This window comes from Hypanus sabinus, chromosome 10 (assembly GCF_030144855.1).
Source record: "Hypanus sabinus isolate sHypSab1 chromosome 10, sHypSab1.hap1, whole genome shotgun sequence".
NCBI classification, from domain to species: Eukaryota; Metazoa; Chordata; class Chondrichthyes; order Myliobatiformes; family Dasyatidae; genus Hypanus; species Hypanus sabinus.
The window spans coordinates 12754477-12779850 of NC_082715.1; the positions used below are offsets into that span (position 1 = coordinate 12754477).

At 41.1% G+C, this 25374-nt stretch overlaps 2 protein-coding genes across 2 annotated transcripts in view; one reads left to right on the forward strand and one right to left on the reverse strand.

Annotated features, from left to right (window-relative positions):
• Nucleotides 1-25374, reverse strand: part of nt5dc1 (5'-nucleotidase domain containing 1) — a 619201-nt gene that overhangs the window by 437722 nt on the left and 156105 nt on the right. The gene's annotated exons all lie outside the window — the stretch shown is intronic.
• Nucleotides 19546-25374, forward strand: part of LOC132400455 (collagen alpha-1(X) chain-like) — a 49912-nt gene continuing 44083 nt past the window's right edge. The window contains exon 1 of the mRNA XM_059981438.1: nt 19546-19657. Within this exon, the coding sequence (XP_059837421.1) occupies nt 19546-19657 (112 nt within the window). The remainder of the gene's footprint in view (nt 19658-25374) is intronic.

A 25374-nucleotide genomic window follows, 5' to 3' on the forward strand; every position in this document is an offset into this window, starting at 1 on the left:
ATATATATTTTTTAATAGAGCCATCGGGATGTTTTGGGGACAGTACATGGATTGAATGGCTAGGTTGGGGTTTAGGGACAAGGATGAGAAGGAGTTAGAGATCAGAGGCAGCAGATCAAGATTTTGAGTCCAGGTTGGAGCACTCTACAGTTGAAAATCAATGAACCCCAAGTTGGTGAACCCCAGACCAGGTCAGAGGTCCATATGAAGCAGCTAATCCTGGGTACAAGTGGTGGTCACAAGTTTTGGTGACCCCACAGGTCACGGGGTGAGAGGTTGGTGTCTCTGGAAGAGGTCTGGAAGTCAAGGTCTGTGATTAGCGAGCTGGAAGGTCAAACCCATAAGTCAAAAAAAGTTCTGTGGTCAAAACCTGGATGTCGGTGAAGTTTGCAGGGCAAAGCTGAAGGTTGACGTCTAAAGCACAGTGAAAGTAAAAGACCAGAAACAAGAGAAAATCTGAAGATGCTGGAAATCTGAGCAACACACACAAAATCTTGGAGGATCTCAGCAGGCCAGACAGCATCTATGAAAAAAGTACAGTTGATGTTTTGAGCCAAAACCTTTCAACAGGACTAGAGGAGAAAAAGCAGAGGAGTAGATTTAAAAGGTGGGGAGAGGGGAGAGAGAACCACCAGGTGATACGGGAAACCTGGAGGGGGAGGAATGAAGAAAAGAGCTGTGAAGATGGTTGGTGAAAGAGACAGAAGGCCATGGAAGAAAGAAAAAGGGGGAAGGAGCACCTGAGGAAGGCAACGGGCGGGTAAGGAGATGGGTGAGACAGGGAAAAGGGAGTGGGAAATGGAGAAGGGGGTGTTGGACAGCATTACTGGAAGTTTGAAAAATCAATGTTTGTGCCATCAGGTTGGAAGCTACCCAAACAGAATATAAGGTGTTGTTCCCCCAACCTAAATGTGGCCTCATCACGATGGTGGAAGAGACCATAAATGGACAAATTGGAACGGGAATGGGAAGTGGAATTAAAATGGGTGGCCATCAGGGGATCCCATTTATTCTGGAAAATGGAGCACAGATGCTCAACGAAGCGGTCTCCCAATCTACGGCGGATTTCACTGATGTACAGGAGGCCACACCGGGAGCATCGAACACAGTAAAGGACCCCAACAGACTCAGAGTTGGTGTCGCCTCACCTGAAAGAACTGTTTAGGGTCCTGGATGGTTGTGAGGGAGGAGGTGCAGGGGCAGGTGTAGCACTTGTTCTGCTTGCAAGGTAAGTTCCAGGAGGGAGATCAGTGGGGAGGAACCTACCACCCCACCAGCCTCCATGTCTAGCACATAATTCTCTGAAACCTCTGTCACCTACAACTGGACCCCACCAGCAAGCACATCTTCCCCCCTCCCCCACTTTCTGCTTTCCGCAGGGATCGCTCCCTATGCAACTCCCTTGTCTGTTCGTCCCTCCCCACTGTTGTCCCTTTATTCGTCATATATGCCGGAAAAGCAGTTGGTCCTTTTTCAGCTAGATTCAGATTTATCACGTATACAGTACATTGAAACATGCAGTAAAATGCATCATTTGTCTTAACAACACATCAATGAAACAGAAAATGCTAGAGGAACTCAGAAGGTCAAGCAACATCTATGGAAAAGACTAAAAGCTGTCGACATTTCAGGCTGAGAAGGAAAGGGGAAGATGCCAGAATAAAAAAATATGGGAAGGGAAAGGAGGCTAGCTGGAAGGTGCTAGGTGAAGCCAGGTATAGGGCTGAAGAAGGAATCTGATAGGAGAGGAGAGCAAACCATTGGAGAAAGGAAAGGAGGAGACCCGGGGTAGGTAATAGGCAGGTGAGAAGAGGTACAATGGAAATAGAAGAGGGGGGCATTTTTTTTAATCAAAAGTTGAAATCGATATTCATGCCATCAGGTTGGAGGCTACCGAGACAGAATATAAGGTGTTGGTCTTCCAGCCTGACGGTGGCCTCATCGTGACACAAGCAGAGGTCATGGAGCAACATGTCAGAACGAGAATGGGAATCGTAATTAAGATGCTTGGCCACCAGGAAGCTCTGCTTGTGGCAACTAGAATGGGGGTGATTGACGAGGTGGGTCCCCCAATTTATGATGGGTCTCACCAAAGGAGAGCAGGTTGCATTGGAAACACTGGACACAATAGATGGCCCCAACAGATTCACACTATAGATGTGTTGTGGGCTGCCTCCAAGTATTGCCACATATTCTGGCACCAACATAGCATGTCCACAATGCTCGCTAGAACACAGAATCCAACACACATTCCAACAAGTTATATGTACTGTGTTGTGCACTGTGTTCTGGAGGGATGTTGTTTCATTTGGCGGTATACATATGTACGGTTGAATGACAAAACAAAACAGCAAAAAGAGCCCTGTTCCTCCCTCTCAACTATCCACACACTCAGACAGTCTTCCAACTCCAGGACATGCCATCGGGCCTCAAGTCTCCGGTCTCCATGCTTTGGGCTTGGACTTTGACTTCTGGACCTCACAATGACACCATTGGTGACATTAATTTTAGCCTCCAATCTAACAACTTGAACCTTGTAATCTGTATAACTGTGGGTGTGTCCTTCCTCAAACCTGGAGACCAAAACTGTACACAATATTCCAGGTGTGGTCTCACCAGGGCCCTGTACAAATGCAAAAGAACATCCTTGCTCTTGTATTCAATTCCAACATTCCATTTGCCCTCTTCACTGCCTGTTGCACTTACTCATTCACCTTCATTGACTGATGAACTAGGACTCCTAGGTCTCTTTGCATTTCTCCCTTACCTAACTCTACACCATTCAGACAATACTCTGCCCTCTTGTTCCTGCTTCCAAAGTGGATAACTTCACATTTATTCACATTGAATGACATCTGCCAAGTATCTGCCCACTCACCCAGCCTATCCAAGTCTCCCTGTATTCTCCTAACGTCCTCTTCGCATGTCACACTGCCACCCAGTTTAGTATCATCAGCAAACTTGCTGATATAGTTTTCAATGCCCTCATCTAAATCGTTGACATAAATCGTAAAGAGCTGTGCTCCCAATACAGAGCCCTGTGGTACCCCACTAGTCACCTCCAGCCAGTCTGAGAAACACCCATTCACTGCTACCCTTTGCTTTCTATCTGCCAACCAGTTTTCTATCCATGTTGAAACCCTGCCCCCAATGCCACGAGCTCTGATTTTACTCACCAATCTCCTATGTGGCACCTTATCGAATGCCTTCTGAAAATCTAGGTACACAACATCCACTGGCTTACCCTCGTCTAACATCCTTGTTACACCCTCAAAAACTCCAACAGATTAGTCAAGCATGATTTGCCCTTGGTAAATCCATGCTGGCTCGGCCTAATCCTATTTCTGCCATCAAGATGTGCCACTATTTCGTCCTTAATAATGGACTCAAGCATCTTCCCCATGACTGACGTTAGGCTAACAGGGCAATAGTTCTCCGTTTTCTCCTTTCCTCCCTTCTTGAAAAGTGGGATAACATTAGCCACTCTCCAATCTTCAGGAACTGATCCTGAACCTAAGGAACATTGGAAAATGATTACCAATGCATCCTCAATTTCCTGAGCCACCTCTTTTAGAACCCTCGGATGCAGACCATCTGGACCCGGGGATTTATTAGCCTTCAGTCCTACCAGTCTACTCATCACAGTTTCTTTCCTAATGTCAATCTGTCTCAATTCCTCTGATATCTTATGACCCTGGCCCATCCATACATCTGGGAGATTGCTTGTGTCCTCCCTGGTGAAGACAGATCTAAAGTACGCATTAAATTCTGTTGCCATTTCCCCGTTTCCCATAACAATTTCTCCCAATCCATTCTTCAAGGGGCCAACATTGTTCTTAACTATCTTCTTTCTCTTCACATTGCTAAAAAAGCTTTTGCTATCGCCTTTTATATTCCTGGCTAGACTGAGCTCATACCTGATTTTTTCTCTCAGTATTGCTTTTTTAGTTAAGATTTGCTGTACCTTAAAACTTTCCCCATCATCTGTATTCCCACTCATCTTGGCCCTGTCATACTTCTTTTTCTTTAATGCTATACCATCTCTGACTTCCTTTGTCAACCACTGTGGCCCCTTCCCCCTCTTTGAATCCTTCCTTCTCATTGGAATGAACAGCTTTTGCATCTTTTGTATTATCCCCAAGAATATCTGCCACTGCTGATCCACTGTCTTTCCTGCCAGGGCATCCGCCCATTTAACTTTGGCCAGCTCTTCCCTCATGGCTCCGTAGTCTCCTTTATTTAATTGCAACACTGACACCTCTGATCTGCCCTTATCCCTCTCAAATTGTAGATAAAAACTTATCATGTTATGATCACTACTTCCTAATGGCTCCTTTACTTCAAGATCACTTATCAATTCCTGTTCATTACACATTACCAAGTCCAAAATAGCCTCGTTCCTTGGCTCAAGCACAAGCTGTTCCAAAAATACATCCCTTAGACCAGGGGTCAGCAACCTTTACCACTGAAAGAGCCATTTGGACCTGTTTCCCACAGAAAAGAAAACACTGGGAGCCACAAAACCCATTTGACATTTAAAATGAAATAACACTGCATACAACGTTTTTTTTGCCTTTATGATATGTATAAACAAACTATAATGTGTTGCATTTATGAAATCGATGAACTCCTGCAGAGAAAACGAAATTATATTTCTGCATGCAACAAAAACATTTTGAACTCCGAAAAAAAGACGTTGGGTTGAAGGTTACTTTTAAGTAAAATATTCAATATCTATTTGAGTCCTTCTTGTATTTATGAAAAATGCCAAGCTTAAATTTTCCACCAGCAGCAAACCAAAAATAACGTCAGCCAGCTGTCAACCTGAAAAATAAAAGGACTATTTCACTGAACAATGAAAAAATATGAATATACATAAAATAATAGGCAATTAAAATATTTATCATACTTGGTTAATGGGATTTCTGCTCCTGGACCTCAGCGCACAGCGTCTGCACATTAGGGCTGTATGACGTCACCTTCATCTTTACACAGGATCGCAAGCTGTCATCTGTGAGGCGTGCGCGATGTTTGTCTTTAATAAAGTTCATGTTGGAGAACACCTGCTCACATACATATGTGGATCCAAAGGTCGACAGGACTCCAAGCGCATACTTTTTAATGTTTACATAAATGTCAGGGATAGCATTCCATGTGTCGATTAGGGGAGGTTTTCAATATCACTCCATTTGTGATTCTGAGCAAGAACGGCCTTCTGACGGGCAACATCTTCAAGGTCTGCTGTCAAGCGTCTAAACTTCAACACCCATATGTCTGTCGGCTATGTCGGCCAGTTTTATCTCAAGATCAGGTTGACTCACACCTGCCAATGCAGTCATATTCAGTAGGGATGGATCGATGCTTAGGGGAGTGACCGGGAAGGATAATGTGTTTTTTTCCTCTTTGAACTCACGGAAGCATCTCCCAAACGATGTTTGCATTGCGATGATTGCAGAATGTAAATACTCCGAATTTATCATGTCGTGACCTTGTTTGAACTCTCTCAAATTGGGGAAGTGAGACAATGTGCCTTTCTGTAAATCTCTGGCAAGCACTGGCAACTTGCGCTCGAATGCCAAAACATCCTCCAACATGTGTAGGACTGTACGTCCTTTCCCCTGAAGAGCTGTGTTCAGCGTGTTCAGGTGCGCTGTCATGTCTACCATGAAGTGTAGATTTTCCAGCTACTTTGGCTGTTCCAGCTCAGGAAAGGTGAGCCCTTTGCTGCCCAGGAAAGTTTTCACTTCTTCCAGACACGCGACAAAGCGTTTCAGCACCTCCCCTCTGGACAGCCAGCGATAAAAACACGTTGTAGCGGTGTGCTACACGCAGTCAGTAAAATGCAGTCAAAGATAACTTTATTCGAACTAAACAGCCTTGCTTTTAAGCCTCCCTCAACCCACCCCTCATGGGCGCGGATGCTCCAAAAGACACGTACTCACAAACCCCCATAGGCTATCTCCCTTAGCATGAACGCTGGCTAATTGTGAGCCGGTTCGGATGTGCCAGGAAATGGGTCGGCACAACATTTTATTTAGATTGTACAAGATCACCATAATCTTCAAATTTAGAATTACATTTCAAAAACCAACAAACTAACATAAAATACATTTTAATTAAATACTGACCATTTATTTTCCAAAGCCACAGGGAGCCGCAGCACAGAGATGAAAGAGTCGCATGCGGCTCCAGAGCCGCGGGTTGCCGACCCCCGCCTTAGACACTCCACAAACTCCCTATCCTGGGGTCCAGCACCTACCTGATTCTCCCAGTTCACCTGCATGTTGAAATTTCCCATAACGACTGCATTACTTTTAGCACATGCCAATGTTAACTCCCTATTCAACTTGTACCCAATATCCACGCTACTGTTTGGGGGCCTGTACACAACACCCATTAGAGTCTTTTTACCCTTACTGTTCCTCAGCTCAATCCACACAGACTCTACTTCCCCTGTTCCCAAGTCACCTCTTGCTAAGGACTGAATCTCATTCCTCACCAACAGGGCCACCCCACCCCCTCTTCCCATATTTCTGTCTCTACGATAGCACATATACCCTGCTACACTCAATTCCCAGGCCTGATCCCCTTGCAGCCATGTCTCCGTTATCCCAACAATATCGTAGTTCCCCATTTTCATCTGAGCGTCAAGCTCATCTGTCTTATTTCTGACACTATGCGCATTCAAGTATAGAATTCTTAGCCCATTCCTCCTCTCTTTGCTTAAAACACTGTCTATTGTACCTAACCCAGCTCCTTGAACTTCCATCGGGCTAGTTGCACCTTGAATTTTGACGACCTTCTCACGATCAGCCAAACCTTCTACACATTTAACCCCATGCTCCTTCTGACCAACCCTCTGTACATGTAACTTTTCCAACACACGTTCTGCCTCACCTTTCTCCTTTACACAATTAATATTTGGGAAACGTGTATTCCCCACCTGTCCCTTATCCTTCATCATATCATCTTCTCTTGTAATCTGGATCCCTGCCCCCTGCATATCTAGTTTAACCCCCCTCCCCCGAGCAGCACTGGCAAACATTCCTGCAAGAATGTTAGTACCCCTCCGGTTCAGATGTAGACCGTCCCTTCGAAACAGATCCCAATGTCCCTGGAACAAAGACCAATTATCCAAAAACCTGAACCCTTCCTTCCTGCACCATGCTCTCAGCCTCATATTAATGTGCATAATCATTCTATTCTTCGCCTCACTCGCACGTGGCACAGGTAGCAATCCCGAGATTGTCACCCTGGAGGTCCTGCCTTTCAGCTTCACTCCTAACTCCCTGAACTCTCTAAGCAGGACCCCCTCACTCACCTTACCTACATCGTTGGTCCCTACATGGACCACTAGATCTGGGTTCATGCCCTCGTCCTCAAGAATAGCCTGCACCCGATCTGAGATGTCCCGGAGCCTGGCACCAGGGAGGCAACATACCATCTGAGACTCCCGATCTGCCCCACAAAATCTCCTATCTGCCCTCTGGACTATAGAATCCCCTAAAACTATCGCTCTCTTCTCTTCCCTCCTCCCCTTTCTAGTTGAGGGTTCAACCTCTGTGCCAGAGGCAGGACCACTACAACTCATTCCTGGTAGGTCATCCCCATCAACAGTATCCAGTACGGTATACTTATTGTTAATGGGAATGGCCGCAGGGGTGCTCTGCTCTCTCTGCCTACTCCCCCTGCCTCTCTGGACCGTCACCCATCTGTCTACATCTTGGATTTTTGGTGTGACTACCTCCTGATAGGTAGATACCTACCTCTATCTATCTCTGCCTCTGCCTCCCGAATGATCCGTAGTTCATCCAGCTCCCGCTCCAACTCCCTAACTCGGGCTGATAGGAGCTGCAGCTGGACGCACCTTTTGCAGGTGTGGCCATCAGGGACAACTGTGTTGACCCTGACTTCCCACATACTGCATACGGAGCACACCACTGCTCTAACTGTCTCCCCCATACCTGAACTGGATTAATAGAATAAGTCTAAAAAGCACCGAGCGACCTTACCTTCTACCCCTCAGCGAGCAATCACACAGGCTTACTGAAGTCCCCTTATGCCGAAGCCCACTTAGCCAAAGCCCAGGACTCTGCTTCCACGGACTCCGCTGCCCGCTCTGAAAAGAAGTCCTGCCTTATAAAGTGCACACTCGACGCTGACGTCACTCGTGCCTGCGCAGTTCCCCCTCCTCCACAGGTATTGACCAGGTAGGCTTAAATCCTACCTACAACAGTCGAATTCTCTGAGCTCCCAGCTGAATCACAAGCTGTTAACTCCCGATTCAAAAAGTATAAGCCTAGTTGATCCAGTCTTTCTTCATATGAAAGTCTTGCCATCCCAGGAATCAATCTGGTGAACCTTCTCTGTCCTCCCTCTATGGCAAGAATGTCTTTCCTCAGATTAGGGGACCAAAACTGCACACAATACTCTAGGTGCGGTCTCACCAAGGCCTTGTACAACTGCAGTAGAATCTCCCTGCTCCTGTACTCAAATCCTTTTGCTATGAATGCCAACATACCATTTGCCTTTTTCACCGCCTGCTGTACCTGCATGCCCACCTTCAATGACTGGTGTACAATGACACCCAGTACCCAAATGAATCTGGTACTGTTAGATTGACTGTTATGTATTTCCCAATGAGTAACAGAGTCATGGAACAAGAAAAGGCTGCTTTGGCTCAGCTGATCCTTGCTGACCAAAATGCCCAGATAAGGTAGTCCCATTTGCTCATGCTTGACTCATATCAAAATCTTTCCTAACAATATAATTGTCCAAGCATCTTTCCAATCAATCAAACTATGCCTTAAATATACAAAACCTTGACCTCCACAGTTGGTCTGTGGCAAAGAATTCCAAAGATTCACCACTCTCTGGCTAAAGAAATTCCTCCTCATCTCCATTCTAAAAGGATGCCACTCTGTTCTGAGACTTGTCCTCTAGTCTTAAACTCCCCCACCATAGGAAACATCCTCTCCACATCCACTCTATCAAGGCATTTCACCATTCTATAGGTTTCAATGAGATCACCCCTCATTCTTCTGAATTCTAGTGAATGTCTAGGGCGGGGGTCGGCAACCCGCGGCTCCGGAGCCACATGTGGCTCTTTTACGTCTGTGCTGCGGCTCCCTGTTGCTTTGGGAAATAATTGGTTGTGGCAACCCTTTTCCTGGCACATCCGAACCGACTCACAATAAGATAGCCTACGGGGGTTTGCGAGCACAGAGCTTTGGAGCCTCTGCGCCATTGGGGGGGGGGGGCAGGTTGAGGGAGGCTTAAAAGTGAGGCTGAAGATTTCGAATAAAGTTTTTTCCTTCGACTGCAGTTACCGACTCCGTGTCGTAATTTTAGCGCTGCGTGTAGCACACCGCTACATGGTCAGTATTTAATTAAAATGTATTTTATGTTAGTTTGTTAGTTTTTGAAATGTAAATCTAAATTTGAAGATTATGGTGATCTTGTACAATCTAAATAAGACGTTGTGGCGACCCATTTCCTGACACATCCGAACCGGCTCACAATTAGCCAGCGTTCAGGCTAAGGGAGATAGCCTACGGGGGTTTGTGAGTACGTATCTTTTGCAGCATCCGCGCCCATGGGGGGCGGGTTGAGGGAGGCTTAAAAGCAAGGCTGTTTAGTTCGAATAAAGCTATCTTTGACTGCAGTTTACTGACTGCGTGTAGCAACCGCTACAACGTGTTTTTATCGCTGGCTGTCCAGAGGGGAGGTGCTGAAACGCTTTGTCGCGCGTCTGGAAGAAGTGAAAACTTCCCTGGGCAGCAAAGGGCTCAGCTTTCCTGAGCTGGAACAGCCAGAGTGGCTGGAAAAGCTACACTTCATGGTAGACATGACAGCGCACCTGAACACGCTGAACACAGCTCTTCAACGGGGTAAGGACGTACAGCCCTGCACATGTTGGAGGATGTTTTGGCATTCGAGCGCAAGTTGACGTTGCTTGCCAGAGATTTACAGAAAGGCACATTGTCTCACTTCCCCAATTTGAGAGAGTTCAAACAATGTCACGACATGATAAATTCGGAGTATTTACATTCTGCAATCATCGCAATGCAAACATCGTTTGGGAAACGCTTCTGTGAGTTCAGAGAGGAAAAAAACACATTATCCTTCCCGGTCACTCCCCTAAGCATCGATCCATCCCTACTGAATACGACTGCATTGTCAGGAGTGAGTCAACCTGACCAAGTATGATAAATATTTTAATTGCGTATTATTTTACGTATATTCATATGTTTTCATTGTTCAGTGAAATAGTCCTTTTATTTTTCAGGTTGACAGCTGGCTGAGGTTATTTTTGGTTTGCTGCTGGCGGCAAATTTAAGTTTGGCGTTTTTCATAAATACAAGAAGGACTCAAATAGACGTTGAGTATTTTACTTAAAAGTAACCTTCAACCCAACGTCTTTTTTTCGGAGTTCAAAATGTTTTTGTTGCATGCAGAAATGTAATTTCGTTTTCTCTGCAGGAGTTCATCAATTTCATAAATGCAACACATTATAATTTGTTTATACATAGCATAAAGGCAAAACAAAACGTTGTATGCAGTGTTATTTCATTTTAAATGTCAAACGGGTTTTGCGGCTCCCAGTGTTTTCTTTTCTGTGGGAAACGGGTCCAAGTGGCTCTTTCAGTGGTAAAGGTTGCTGACCCCTGGTCTAGGGACATCAATTGCTTTCAATCCATTCAAGCCATTCAATACTAGAATTATTTTCATGAGCCTCCTTTGAACCCTCTCCAGTTTCAGCACAACCTTTCAAAGATAAGGGGCCCAAAACTGCTCACAATACTCCAAGTGATGCCTCCGCCAGTGCTTTATAAAGTCTCAACCATACATCCTTGCTTTTATATTCTGGTCCTCTGGAAATGAAGCTAATATTGCACTTGCCTTCCTCACCACAGATACAATAAGTAAATTAACTTTCAGGGAATCCTGAACAGGGACTACCAAGACCCTTTGCACCTCAGTTTTTTCTATTTTCTCTCCATTTAGAAAATAGTTAACCCTTTCATTTCTTCTACCAAGGTGCGTGACCATACACTTCCTGACACCGTATTCCATCTATCATTTCTTTCCTCTTTCTCGTAATCTGTCCTTCTGTAGCCTCTCTACTTCCTCAAAAAACTTACCTTCATATCGTCTGCAAACTTTGCAACAGAGTTATTAATTCCATCATCCAAATCATTGACATATAACATAAAAAGAATCTGTCCCAACACAGGCCCACGTGGAGCTTTCCCAAGCTGTTGCCTTATCCCAGTCCCTCAGTCCTGGCAACATTCATGTAATTCTTTTCTGCACTCCCTGCAGCCTAGTATCATCATTCCACAAGCAGGGTGACCAAAACTGAACACAATACTCACTAGCATTATGTCGAGCAACGTAATATCGTAACACCTGTACTCAGTGCTCTGACTGATGAAGACCAGTATGGCAAAAGAATTCTTCACCACACTTAGACTGGACTGCACCACATTATTATGGGTCTAATGATGAAGGAGCCTCAGTCTTTTGACTTTATTCAAGAGGATCAGGATACTGGTTGCCTCTGAAAATGTGAACAAGACTATTACAGGAATAGACAATTATAATATGTCACCAAAGTAGAGAAATCAATTTAATATAGGGGATTGAGAAGAAATCCTGAACTGTCAATGCAGGATTGGCAATTAGTAGGAAAAATATAGTCTGAATCGATACTGTGCTGTGCAGTTAGAAACATGAATCCAAACCACAACACTGCCTATCTGCTGCCAGTATTAGCACATTACCTTAGGATAGGAAGGACTTGATATTTTAATACTTTTATTTTAATTGACACCTAACTAATTACCATGGATAATTTGTCCACATAGGAGCTAATAACATGCTAACAAGAAAATTCGCCCAGGGCGTGTGAGGAATAAAGGTGTAAATTACTAAAGCTGGAAATGGTATATGATTTGGATTAAATGGTATATGATTTGAACTATATTCAAATTAGCACAAAATAAAACAGATTAGAGGAATTAATTGAGTGATTCAAAGAATGGTATGGTAGAAAGTAGTTTTGATTTAAGGACACAGAAGTGGTATTGGTGAAGTCCCATAAAGACAAACTTCATTTTAATTGAGTTGTGATCAGTGTTCTGACAAATTGAATAAATACAGCTAAGTGTGTGTGCACATGTCTAATACTTTACCTTCTTATTAATGGTTCAAAGACCATCAACAAGCTGGGGTTCCAGGGATGTGGTGAAGTTAGCTTCTTCAACAATTATCTCCCAGATGCACACACATCACTGTGATGAAGTGCTTTGAAAGGATGGTCATGGCCAGAATCAACTCAGTCCTAAGCAAGCATCTGGACTCACTGCAATTTGCCTATCACTGCAACAGGTCTATAGCAGAGGCAATCTCACTGACTCTCCACTCAGATTTGAATCAACTATTCAGGTTGCTGTTTATAAGACTAAAGAATTGATTGTGGAATTCAGGAAGGGGAAGTCGAGGGAACACACGTCAATCCTCATTTTGGGATCAGCAGTAGAAAGGATGAGGAGTTTCAAGTTCCTGGATGTCAACATCTCTGAAGATCTATCCCAGGCCCAACATAGTGAGGATATTTGGTATGTCACCAACAACAAACAAATTTCTATAGATGTACTATAGGGAGCATTTTAACTGGTTGCAACACTATCTGGTATGGAGGGGCCACTGCACAGGATTAGAAAAAGCTAAAGAGAGTTGCATACTCAACCAGCTCCATCATGGGGACTAGTCTTCCCATCACTGAGGATACCTTCAAAAGGTGACACCTCAGAAAGGCAGATATTGATAAACCCTTCTTTTGGAAACTGCAAAGCCATTTCTCCATTAACACATATAATTAGCGCATTAATTTACACTAATATTAATTGACAGCTGATTTAGTTACTAAGGAAAACCCACTGTACAGCTAATGCAATGTCATTGATTAAGGATTTAACATACCAGTAATGTTAATCTCATATTCCTACAACACACTGTTAGAACTGTACAACAATACAGACAGTTGAGAAGATACATGGCAATCTAGACACACTGCAAATTTCTACAAATGTACGGGTCTAGAGCATTTACGATGGTTGCATCACAATGTGGTAATGAAGTTTCAATGGACAGGATTGCATGGGACTTGAGAGGGTGTGGATTCAGCAGCTTCATCAAAGGCACGATTCTCCCCCTCCCATAGAAGTGGTATCTCAAGGAAGTAGCATCCATTACTAATGACTTTCACCATCCAGGACATGTCTATCCATGGAAGGAGGTAAAGCAGCCTGAAGTTCCACATTCGATTATTTAAGAACAGCTTCTTGTCATCCACCATTAGATTTCTGATTTCTGAATGGTACACAAACCCATGCACACTACCTTGTTTTCTTCTTCTTTTTGTTAGGTGCCTGGCAAACCTGAATTTTTCACTACTGTTATATATCTAATTATTTAGGGCATACAGTTATGCATTTCAACATTCATTACATATTTTAAGTGATCTCCAATTTATTTTTAGAATTATAAGATGTGGGACAACAAAACTTAGTAAAATAAAGGGTGATAGGTAAGCCTAGTAATTTCTACGGTAGGGACATGTTCGGCACATCTTTGTGGGTCGAAGGGCCTGTATTGTGCTGTAGGCTTTCTATGTTTCTATGTTTTAACTTACAGTTGTACTACATATTTAAAGGTGACTAAATAATAACATTAGCACAACTAAATAAAGTCCACTAATTTTTGCTTGAACTGATGATGTAAGCATAATTTTACATTCTTGATGTGATTTATTGCTTATTCAATTTCAGTTCCTACACCAAAGATTACTCTATATGTTTTAAAGAAAACAAAAACCCCTCACAATCCCACATACTAGTTAGCTCAACTGGTACCCTAGCAGGTATGAAAGATGGTGCATCCAATCAGAACTAGTAAATTGGAACAGCTAATGATTAAAATTTTGAGTGCTATTAGTGAGATCTTAGCTTGAAAATGACAAACACAAGAGATAATGCAGATACTGGAGATCCAGAGTGCTGGAAGAACTCAACAGGTCAAACATGATCTGTGGAGAGGAATAAAGAGCCGAGGGCTGAGACCACAACTGTGACTAAATGCAATAATAGCCTCTTAGTGCTTTAATTAATGGTTAGTTGAACACAATTAAATTGCCTAATATTTTTAAACTGGAAGTCATCTACCAGTATCTACCATGTATTACAGTAGTTCAAATGGATAACAATTGAATTGAATAAAATTGAATTAATTTTATTATTTACTTCCTTCATGTACATGTAAAAACCTTTAAGTTACGTCTCCATCTAAATGTGCAATGTGCAACTTATAGTAATTTATAATAAATAGTATTTATAACAGGATAGTCATCATAACTTAGAAATAGAATTGTGTCAGTTTGAATTAAGCAGTCTGATGGCCTGGTGGAAGAAGCTGTCCTGGAGCCTGGCTTTTATGCCGCGGTACCGTTTCTCGGATGAAACAGTTTGTGGTTGGGGTGATTTAGGTCCCCAATTATCCTTTAGGCCCTTTTTAAACACCTGTCATTGTAAATGTCCTGAATAGTGGGAAGTTCACATCTACAGATGCACTGGGCTGTCCGCACCACTCCCTGCGATTGAGGTAAGTACAGTTTCCATACCAGGCAGTAAGGCAGTCAGTCAGGATGCTCTCAATTGTGCACCGACAGAAAGTTCTTGAGATTTGGGGGCCCACACCAAACTTCTTCAACCATCTGAGGTAAAAGAGGCACAGTTGTGTCTTTTTCACCACACAGCTGGCATGTTCAGACCATGTGAGATCCTCGGTGATCTTTATGCTGAGGAACTTAAAGCTGTTCACTTTCACAACCCTAGATCCATTTATGTCAATTCTGGCTAGCCTGTCTCCATTCCTCGTGTGCCAGCTCCTTTGTTTTTGCGACATTTAGAGAGAGGTTGTTTCCTTGACACCACTTTGTCAGGGTAATGACTTCTTCTCTGTAGGCTGCCTCATTATTATTTGAGATTAGGCCAATCAGTGTAGAGTTGTCAGCAAATTTAATTAGTAGACTAGAGCTGTGTGTGGCGACACAGTCATGGGTATACAGAGAGTAAAGGAGGGGGCTTAGTGCACAGCCCTGAGGGGCACCTGTGTTGAGGGTCAGAGGGGCAGAGATGAGAGAGCCCACTCTTACCACCTGCTGGCAATCTGACAGGAAGTCCAGGATCCAGCTGCACAAGACAAGGTGAAGGCCGAAGTCTCTGAGCTTCTTGTCGAGCCTGGAGGGAATTATGGTGTTGAAAGCTGAGCTGTAGTCCAGGAACAGTATTCTCACATAAGCATCCCTCTTCTCCAGATGTGCAAGGACAGCGTGTAGAGCTGTGGCTATTGCGCCATCTGTCGATCGGCAATGCAATGATATCCACGTGGAGGTCCATGAGCTAGTCCTCATTGATGGATCAGAGATAGAGAGGGTCAGCAACTTGAAATTCCTCTGTGATAATATTTCAGAGGACCCTGTCCTGGAATCAGCAAGTAAGTGCAATTGCAAAGAAAGCATGGCAGCACCCCTATTCCTCAGGAGTCTGTGGAGATTCCGCATGACATCTAAAACATTGCGAAATTTCTATAGGTGCATAGTGGGGAATATACTGACTGGCTACATCATAGCCTGGTATGGAAATGCCAATGTCCTTGAACAGAAAAGTCTACAAAAAGTAGTGGATTTGGCCCAGTACATCACAGGTAAAGCCCTCCCAACCACTGAGCACATCTATATGAAACACTGTCACAGGGAAGCAGAATCGATCATCAGAGACCCCCGCCATGCAGGTCATGCTCCCTTCTCACTGCTTCCATCAGGTAGAAGGTACAATAGCCTCAGGACTTGTACCACCAAGTTCAAGAACAGTTTCTACCCCTCAGCTATCAGGCTCCTAAATAAAGGGAATCACTACACTCACTTCCTCCATCATTGAGATGTTACCACAACCAGTGATCTCACTTTAAGGACTCTTTATCTCATTATCTCATTATTTATTGCTAGTTATTTATGTTTGCATTTGCACAGTTTGTCGTCTTCTGCACTCTACTTGATCTTTCATTGATCCTGTTATAGTTACTATTCTGAAAGTTTGCTGAGTATATCCACAAGAAAATAAATCTTAGGGTTGTACATGATGATATATATGTATTTACTCTGCTAATAAATTTACTTTACTTCACACAACAAAAGGGCATGTATTAGAAATTTGCTGTGGTGTATAGGCCAGGGTGTGACATGCAACAAAAAACATTCAGCAATTATAAAGAATAAAGAATTATAAAAAAAAACAAAGTAATAGGTTAAAGGATGGATATGGAATAAAATGGTCATAAATACATAAATACCAGCATGTATTTATAAGTATTTATAATGTAAACAGCATTATAAAAAGTGTTTTAAAGTCTCTCTCCTTTATGACCTTCAGTTTTTGTACATAATTTTAAATTATGGGACAAGAAGAAGAACATAATTTAAATTGTAATTAGGGTTCCGATTTTTTTAAGAGCACTAAATTAAACTGGATTTGTTTTTGCATTAATTTGCAACTTAAGATCACAAACTAGAACATGAGACTTGAGAAATTAAGCTCTAAATAGGATGAAGCATAGTCTTTACGAAGACTGTACTTTGTGTAAAATAGTACCAGTTCATCTGTCATTTGGTTTTCAACATTTTTATGTACTTGTCTTTAATTTGTTCAGGAGGTAAAAACAAGCTGCAATGGTTTGTATATAGTAACACATCCCAGCACAGAATTTAACCAGATACTCACAAATGGGATGTGTTTTGTTTCATAATGTAGCCTGTGGGACAAAATACAAAAAGCAAAATTGGAAAAGGAGTAACTACATAAATTTAAATTCTAGATGCATATCGTCATGCTCTAGAACGGGTACTCAGTATATCCCACAGAACTTAGAGATTCAGTTCAGAAATGCATCAAGAATATTTATCTCTGTAATTAAGATTCCAAAAAGACATTCAGCATATGATCCAAGCTACAGAGAAATATGAATCCATGCGAATAAAGGAGACCCATTGGTATTATGTATTTCACCACGATTTGTAATATTACAAGAATTTCAAAATTTCAAAAATTGATTCTTTAATATGAATCCAAAGTAATCATTTAACTTCATCCATTTTAGAATTAAATTTATTTCTATACCTGAGACTTTGCAGTCATTCAAAGTTTAGATAAAGCTTTTAAGTTTGAACAGAATTTAAATATTAATGCAAATTAGCAAGCCACAAGTAACTTATTCCACCCTATTTATGGGTGATTTCACCATTATAGATCACAGAGTACAGCATGATGACTCTAACTCCAACCCACACTACTTTAAAACGCTTTTGCTCCTTCATCCATGTAGAATAATTACTTTTTATTCTAGAACTAAATTCTGATATCCCCAAGATATGGATTTCAAAAATCATTACCAGTCAGTGGTGCTGACACACTAGATAGGAGATGAGATACAGATTCAGAATAATTTATTTATCACATGTACATCAAAGCCAACAGTGAAATGCACTATTTACATTAACAACTAACACAACCTAAGATTTCATGTCACCATTGGACCCCTTATCTAAGAAAAGGTGTGCTGGCATTGGAGGCTCCACAGGAGGATCATGAGAATAATACCAGGAATGAAAAGGTTAACATATGAGGCATGTTTGATGGCTCTGGGCCTGTATTCGATTGAATTTAGAAGAATGGGGGGGGCCCAGGGGTGAATCAGATTGAAATCTACTGACTAATGAAAGTCTTAGATAGAGTGGACATGGAAAGGATGTTCTCTGTAGTGGAAGAGGCTAGGACCAGAGGACACGGCCTCGGAATAGGAGATCCCTTTCAAACAGAGATGAGGAGGAATTTTTTGGGCAGATGGTGATAAAGCTCTGAAATTCACTGTAATAGATAACCGTAGAGGCCAAGTTACCAGGTATATTTAAACGGGTAGTTGATGGGTTCTTTGACAAGAACCTTAGAAGTGCAGGAGTGATTCGGTTCTTGATTAGTAAGGGGGTCAAAGATTACAGGGAGAAGGCAGGAGAAAGAGGTTGAGGGAAACTAAATCAGCCATGATCAAATGATGAATCAGGCCCAATGGACTGAATGACCTCAAACAAGAGAAAATCTGCAGATGCTGGAAATCCAAGCAACACACACAAAATGCTGGAGGAACTTGGCAGGATCAATGAAAAAGTATTAGTTGACGTTTTGGGCCAAGACCTTTCAGCAAGACTGGAGGAAAAGAGCTGAGGAGTAGATTCAAAAGGTGGGGGAAGGGCAGAGAGAAAGACAAGGTGATAGATAAAACTTGGAGGGAGAGGAAGCAAAGAACTAGGAAGTTGATTGGTGCATGTGGTCAAAGAGTCGAATGGCTGCAGAGATCACAGCGGGGGAGCAGTGAGAGAGGGTTTTACTGAACTCCCGTCGAATGGAAAATTTTAACTTCTTCAGGGTAGACTTCCTGGAGAGACTTTGCAATGTAGCGTGACCATGGGCTGAATGACCTAATTCTGCTGACATGTCTTAAGGACTTACGTTCATATTAAAAATCAACAGACACAATTACCAAAAAATACAATTTTCTTTAATGTTGTCAAGACTTTAGAAGGATGGAAATGCATGATTATTAAATAATTTCTATTGCCAAAGACTACTCCTAAAGAATGCAAAACAACACTGACCACGAGGAACTCCCTAACTTGATGCAACATTTTGATATTTTTAAAAAAAGTACAGACTTCCTAATTAATGCTTCCATTTTAACAGGAGGAGCCATGAAATTAGCTGTAGAACCACCTCTATATAAATACAACGGGATTCATCTTTTTAAAGTATACTTAAGATACTCTTCATCCAGGTCAATTTGTTGGAAATCTTTTACAGAAGCAAGTCCACGAAGACCACAAACACTGGTATGTTTGTTTAGAATTTTGTTCAGGGTTTTGTTAACATGCAGAAGAATATGGAAATCTGGGTTTTAGTTCACTAACTTCATCAGCATTACATTGTGTGTCCTTTAAACACTCTTAATATGATCATGTGTCAAAATCTTGCAGCCAAACTATTGAGTACTGACATTTCGCTTAGATATTAATGTTCTGGGAAACATAGGTTGTAAAATCATACCCGGCACATAACATCTTTCAGATATGATTATAAATACCATTAATTGTTTCAAAGGGCACCACATAAGAGACACAAAATAAAACAACTTGTAAGGGCTTTCAAATCAAAAGATTTAGATTACTCAATCTCTTGAATTTTCCTCTTTCCATTGATGTGACTGAAATACCAGGCAAATTTTGAAAAAGGCAACTGTTCATCACAGTCATTTTTGCTTGTGTAAAAACTGGAGGGAAATACATTCCATTCAACTAATTTGTTAATCCAATATCCTTGAATCATGTTTTCCTTTAACACTTCTCAATATTGTTTTTCTTTACATTACAGGTGCAACATGGTTTCAAAAGAAATTAGTGCACTTCTGCTGTTGCTGCCACTGCACCTGGTTTATGGAACTGATCTTATCAGATATGTATATCCAGCTTATAATATAAAAAGCTATGGGAGTAAGTCTATACCTTATACTTAAATATTTCTATGGAACAGTTACATCTTAACTATTCTGATAGGGAGATAAAGATGACAAAATTAGCTGTCATCTCAATGCAAGCTGATCACTGTTCTTCGTTTTAACTGTCTGTCTAGGTACCATATCCGATGCGGACGTTGGTGACCATGGTTTTCCATACAGATCTATCCCTTGTTCTTTGGATGACTTCCATTTCCTCGATGTGTAGCCACCTAGCTAGGCTTTTGATGTACATAAGCCGAGGTCTTCCTCTAGGTTTGCTTCCCTCGATCTTTCCAGAGAGTATGAGTTTTTCTAGTTCATCTCTCCACATGATGTGTCCTAGGAATCTGAGTTGTCTTTCTCTTATTGTTGGTATGAGTGATTTAACTCCTTGAGCTCTTCAGAGAACTTCTTCATTTGATGTGTGTGTAGTCCATGATATTGTTAACACTCTCCTATAGAACCATAATACAGCTGCTTCTAGTCTCTTTTCCATTGCTGGGGAATGGTCCAGCATTCCCTTCCATAAGTCAGGATAGAATAAATGTAGCACTGCAGTGTTCTGTTTTTAGTGTACATGCTCATCTTTCTGTCTGTTAATATGGTCTTCATTTTTGGGAAAGCTTCTTTCGCCATTGCGAAATATATATTTGATATCTGTGCCACACCTGCCATCACGTGTTATTTGGCTGCCAAGATACCTGAATTCGTTGATTTGTGTGATGTTTGTATTTCCGATCTTGATCACACATTGTGGGATGTTTGTCTTTCTGGAGATGACCATGCTTTCTGTCTTCTTGGTGTTGATTGAGAGGCGTCTGCAATTACTTTCTGCTGCCACTGTAGTGAGTAGTTGGCATGAAGGGATACGCACAGATCGAAAGAGATTGGGGCTGAGAGGGAAATTAGATCCGCCACGGCAGAGCAGACTTGATGGACCAAGTGGCCTAATTCTGCTCCTATATCTTATGGTCTTATAGAAATATACCACCTGGCTGGGTGCTTGTGGGTTCTAACCTCATTCTTAAGCACATTACAAAGTCACGTACAGTGTACTTCAGTGCAGTACAGAGGAAATGCTGTATTGTCTAAGGTGCTACTTTTTGTATAAAATTTTAAAATCAGATTCCAATTCAGAAGAATAAAATTAAAACTGGACCCAAGTACAGCTAACCCAAAATTAACTTTGACCCGAGAACTGGGATCATTTCTAAATCTAATCTGACCATCAATTATGCTATTAATCTGTTTGAAATGATAGCGACAAATCTGGTCATTCAAAGAAATTATCCATGGATAAAGTACTGAGCCTGGCTGAAATAGCAGAGTCTGACTCAACCCAAATCAAACCTAAACATTTCAACATACACATTGTCGACTTGAACACAAAATATGTACTGTATGCCATAGGGTTCCACCTGGCTCACTTAGTGCTTACATAGTTCTGTGTAAAAGAAGAGTGTTGTTCTAATAATATTCTGGACAATTTGTATCGCTCAATTAATACTGTCAAAACAGAGTTACTAACCACGCATGCTTCACTGAGTAAAAGTTAACTGATATACTTACTAGCATAATCACTGCAATTATATTCCAGTGATTGCTAATAAGCTGCAAGTGTTTTAAGGCATCCTGAAGATGAGAATGATATCTTAGTTCTTCATTCTTTAATATAGTTTTCAGCAGGCAAGCTTACAGTTACTGTTATAAACACAAGAGATTCTGCAGATGCTGAACATCCACAGCAACACACATGAAATGTTGCAGGAACTCAGCAGGTCAGGTAGCATCTATGGAAATTAATAAACAGGTGGTGTTTCAGGCCAAGGCCCTTCATCAGCACAGAAGGGTCTTGGACAAAACTGTCAACAGTTTATTAATTTCCATAGACTCTGCCTAATCTGTTGAGTTCCTCCAGTATTTTGTGTTACTGTCACTGTGATCAGTTACTTTTGACTACAAACTGTACCTGTTCATAACTATTTACATACACAAATCACTCATAAATACCATTGTGCACATGCTTTAAATTGTTTGCACCCACCTCCAATCAGGACTAGTCCAATCACAATTCACCCTGGTAGAGGAGCCACTTTTCTGCTTTCACATGATCAGATAAACACATGTATGGGCATAGCATGACTTCTTTCCTTTCTGACAGAAACCATGCCATGTTTATGAGCTACAACCTTTATTTTTCTCTAGCTATATCACAAGGAGCAAACTATGCAAGGGGACATACATGTATGGAAGGATCCTTGATTGGATTGTTTCTATAAGCACTGATTGCCACCCTTTTGATTTTATTTGCTGAAATTGCAGCTTCTCTACCTTGTCCACCTTACAGGACCCTGATTCCCTCCCTTTCCCCTGTTTTTCCTCATTGCCGTAGCAACCTACAAGGTTACCATGGAGAGTGCACTTCAACAAAGCTGAACCACTTCCTTCAGCAAAGAGTATGCAATTCATGCAAAAGCTACAGACTCTGCAAGCAATTCGTTTCTGCAAATGAACAGATTGTGTTCTATCACTTCTAAACAAGAAGGAAACAAAAATAATTCCGTATCATGAGAATTTCCAAAATTTTGTCGGAAACCCCAATTTAGTGTTAACATCATAGAGAAAACATATTTCACATGTCAATAAGCTGTGAACTTCAGTTTCTCGGCCACTGAGAAAATTGGACACCAACATGCAAAAGAATTTCTAATTTTCTAATTTCCTTGGCTGAAAAATTATAAAATACCATAAAATGCCTATAGAGTAGCTTCCTGTAGTAAAAGATTTGTAAGCTTACATTAACTCTAAGTACTGTTAAATTACATAAGGGCAATTAATAACATGAACTAAACCTTCATTAAACTAATACTTGATCTTAAAAGATCAATTTTTGCAAAGATAAACAGAAAATTAACGTATCTTCAATCTGTATATATTCCCAGAAGTAAAGCTAGAATAAAGATAAGTAGGTTTAATAAGGGACCTAAAAATTCACAAGCTAATTATGTATCTCAAAAATAAATAAAATCAAGAGTTTTCACAAGTCATAAACACAAGAGATTCTGCAGATACTGAAAATCCAAAATAACATATACAAAATGCTGGAGGAACTTAGCAGGTCAGGCAGCATTCATGGAAAGGAATAAACATTCGATGTTTTGGGCCGAGAACCTTCATTGGGATCTCCAAATGGTCCTGAAGAAAGGTTTCAGATCTAAACGTAAAAGTGTTAGTTTTTTCCATAGATGCTGCCTGACTAGCTGAATTACACCAGCATTTTGTGTTTTCACAAGTCTAATCAAATTTGTTGATGCAATTTTACCCCAAAGAAAATTAAATTAAATACTTTTTCTTATTTTGATTTTAATTATGGAATAGTTTAGCTTTAATGGGAAGCTGACACTGAACACCTATGCTCTGTCCGCCAGAGAAAGGAGGATCTCCCAGTGGCCACACATTTTAATTCCACATCCCATTCCCATTCTGATATGTCTACCCATGGCCTCCTCTACTGTCAAGATGAAGCCACACTCAGGTTGGAGGAACAACACCTTATATACCGGCTGGGTAGCCTCCAACCTGATGGCACGAACATTGACTTCTCTAACTTCCGTTAAAGCCCCTAACCCCTTCTTACCCCATCCCTGATTTATTCAGTTTTTTCCCCTCCTCTTCTTTTCTCTCTCTTTCCCCATCGCTCTTCCTGTTCTCCATCTCCCTCCGGTGCTCCCCTCCCCCTTTCTTTCTTCCTAGGCCTCCCATCCCATGGTCCTTTCCCTTCTCTAGCTCTGTATCCCTTTTGCCAATCACCTTTCCAGCTCTCAGTTTCACCCCACCCGCTCCGGTCTTCTCCTATCATTTCACATTTCCCTCTCCCCCTCCTACTTTCAAATCTCTTACTATCTTTCCTTTCAGTTAGCCCTGACGAAGGGTCTCGGCCCGAAACGTCGACTGTGCTTCTTCCTATAGATGCTGCCTGGCCTGCTGTGTTCCACCAGCATTTTGTGTGTGTTGCTTGTAACATTAGTTATTCCTTTATCCATGGGTGCTGCCTAATCTGCTGACTCTTTCCCAGAATTTTCCATTTTCATTTCATATTCCCATTTACAGTTTATATTTTCATTTTTGTTTTGATTTTAACCTGATCCACTTTAGGGCTCTGCCTACTAAGCTGAGTGATATTTTCCATTACTAGCATAATTTTATAGAAAAAAACAATGTCCATTCAATGGTCCAGAACTATATAAAAAAGTGGTTTACTTTTTGTGAATCAGAAAATGTTGACTTGTAGGTCCTGATCCACAGAAGTGAGGCCCAATGCAACAGGAGCAACAAAGTGGGTTTAAGACAGTTGCCACAGAAGGGCTAAAATGCCTTTAACAGTTTGCCATTAAACCTATCACATATCAAGTGCTATCCAAATTTAAAATCAATTAAATAAAATTATTATTGAAATTAAAAAAGTTAGATCACAAAACACCTTAAAGCACTGAAAAGTTAAAACATTAAAATAAATTCAGTTAGAAAATAAGATTATATTATCCTCATCACTCACAGCTATTCCACGTCATTTAATTTAATGCAATCACTTGTTTTCTGCCATAGTTTCAAAAATGGCTCAGGGGCTCTGATAAAATTCCTCAGTTTAAGTATGGGGAAACTGCTCCATTACTGGACTCAAAAAGTACGATGTCACAGTGAAACTCAAGAAACACCAGCAATTCTCATACACATACGTGGGGCTTCTTCATTCAAAGAGAAATCCCATTCTCAGTGGCACTCACCCCAAATTGCAATGATAGATCTGAGCAGAATTGTCAATACTTTGCACAAGATTCTGTTTAATGTGACACAGAAAAAGTAACAATGATCAAACATATGTCACATAGGTATTCTAAAGCAATCAGAGCAAATTCCTTTTCTATCAGTCCCATCTAGAGATAAATGTGTCACAAAGGTGGTATATCGTGGTGGAAACTTAACTGTAATACAGTGTTCCAAACAGGAATGGCATGGTAACACTTTAAAGCAAGGGACAAGATACTAAATCTCACACAGATTTGTCAATTAAGACCTTAAGACCATTAAGAAAAGTAGCAGAATTAGGCCATTTGGCTCATTGAGTCTGCTCCAACATTTCATCACAGCTGATTCATCTTCCCTCTCGGCCCCGAACTCCGGCCTTCATGCCCTGACTTATCAAGAAGAATAATCATGTAAAATAACCATGTTGCAATGTAGTCTTATTGTAGCTATTTGATCATTTTTTTTACAGACATTAATTACAGCCTTATACAAATGAGATTATCCAGAACACAATAAAGTGTTAACGATAATTGACTGGTGACAAATTTCTATGACATTTAATTTTGAGAAAAAGTTTGAACAGATTATTAAAAATGTTTATTCATTTCTGGAATAACAAACTGACAAAAATCAAAGGGATAAACTATTTAAATCACAGCAAAGTGCAGTAAAGCTCCTGAATTATTGTAGCTTATCACCAGGTTATACAAAAATAGTTTTCCTCAATAATGCTTAATATTGAACTTATAATGGTCCTTTGTTAAAAATCAAACCACTAAAAGATTATAATTAAGAATATGTAGTTATGTAATTTTATATCATTAATATTTTATATCATTAATTATCTATAGCCTGAGGTATCAATTAATCAAAATTCAGGCTCTATTACACTGCTCAACTGCCATT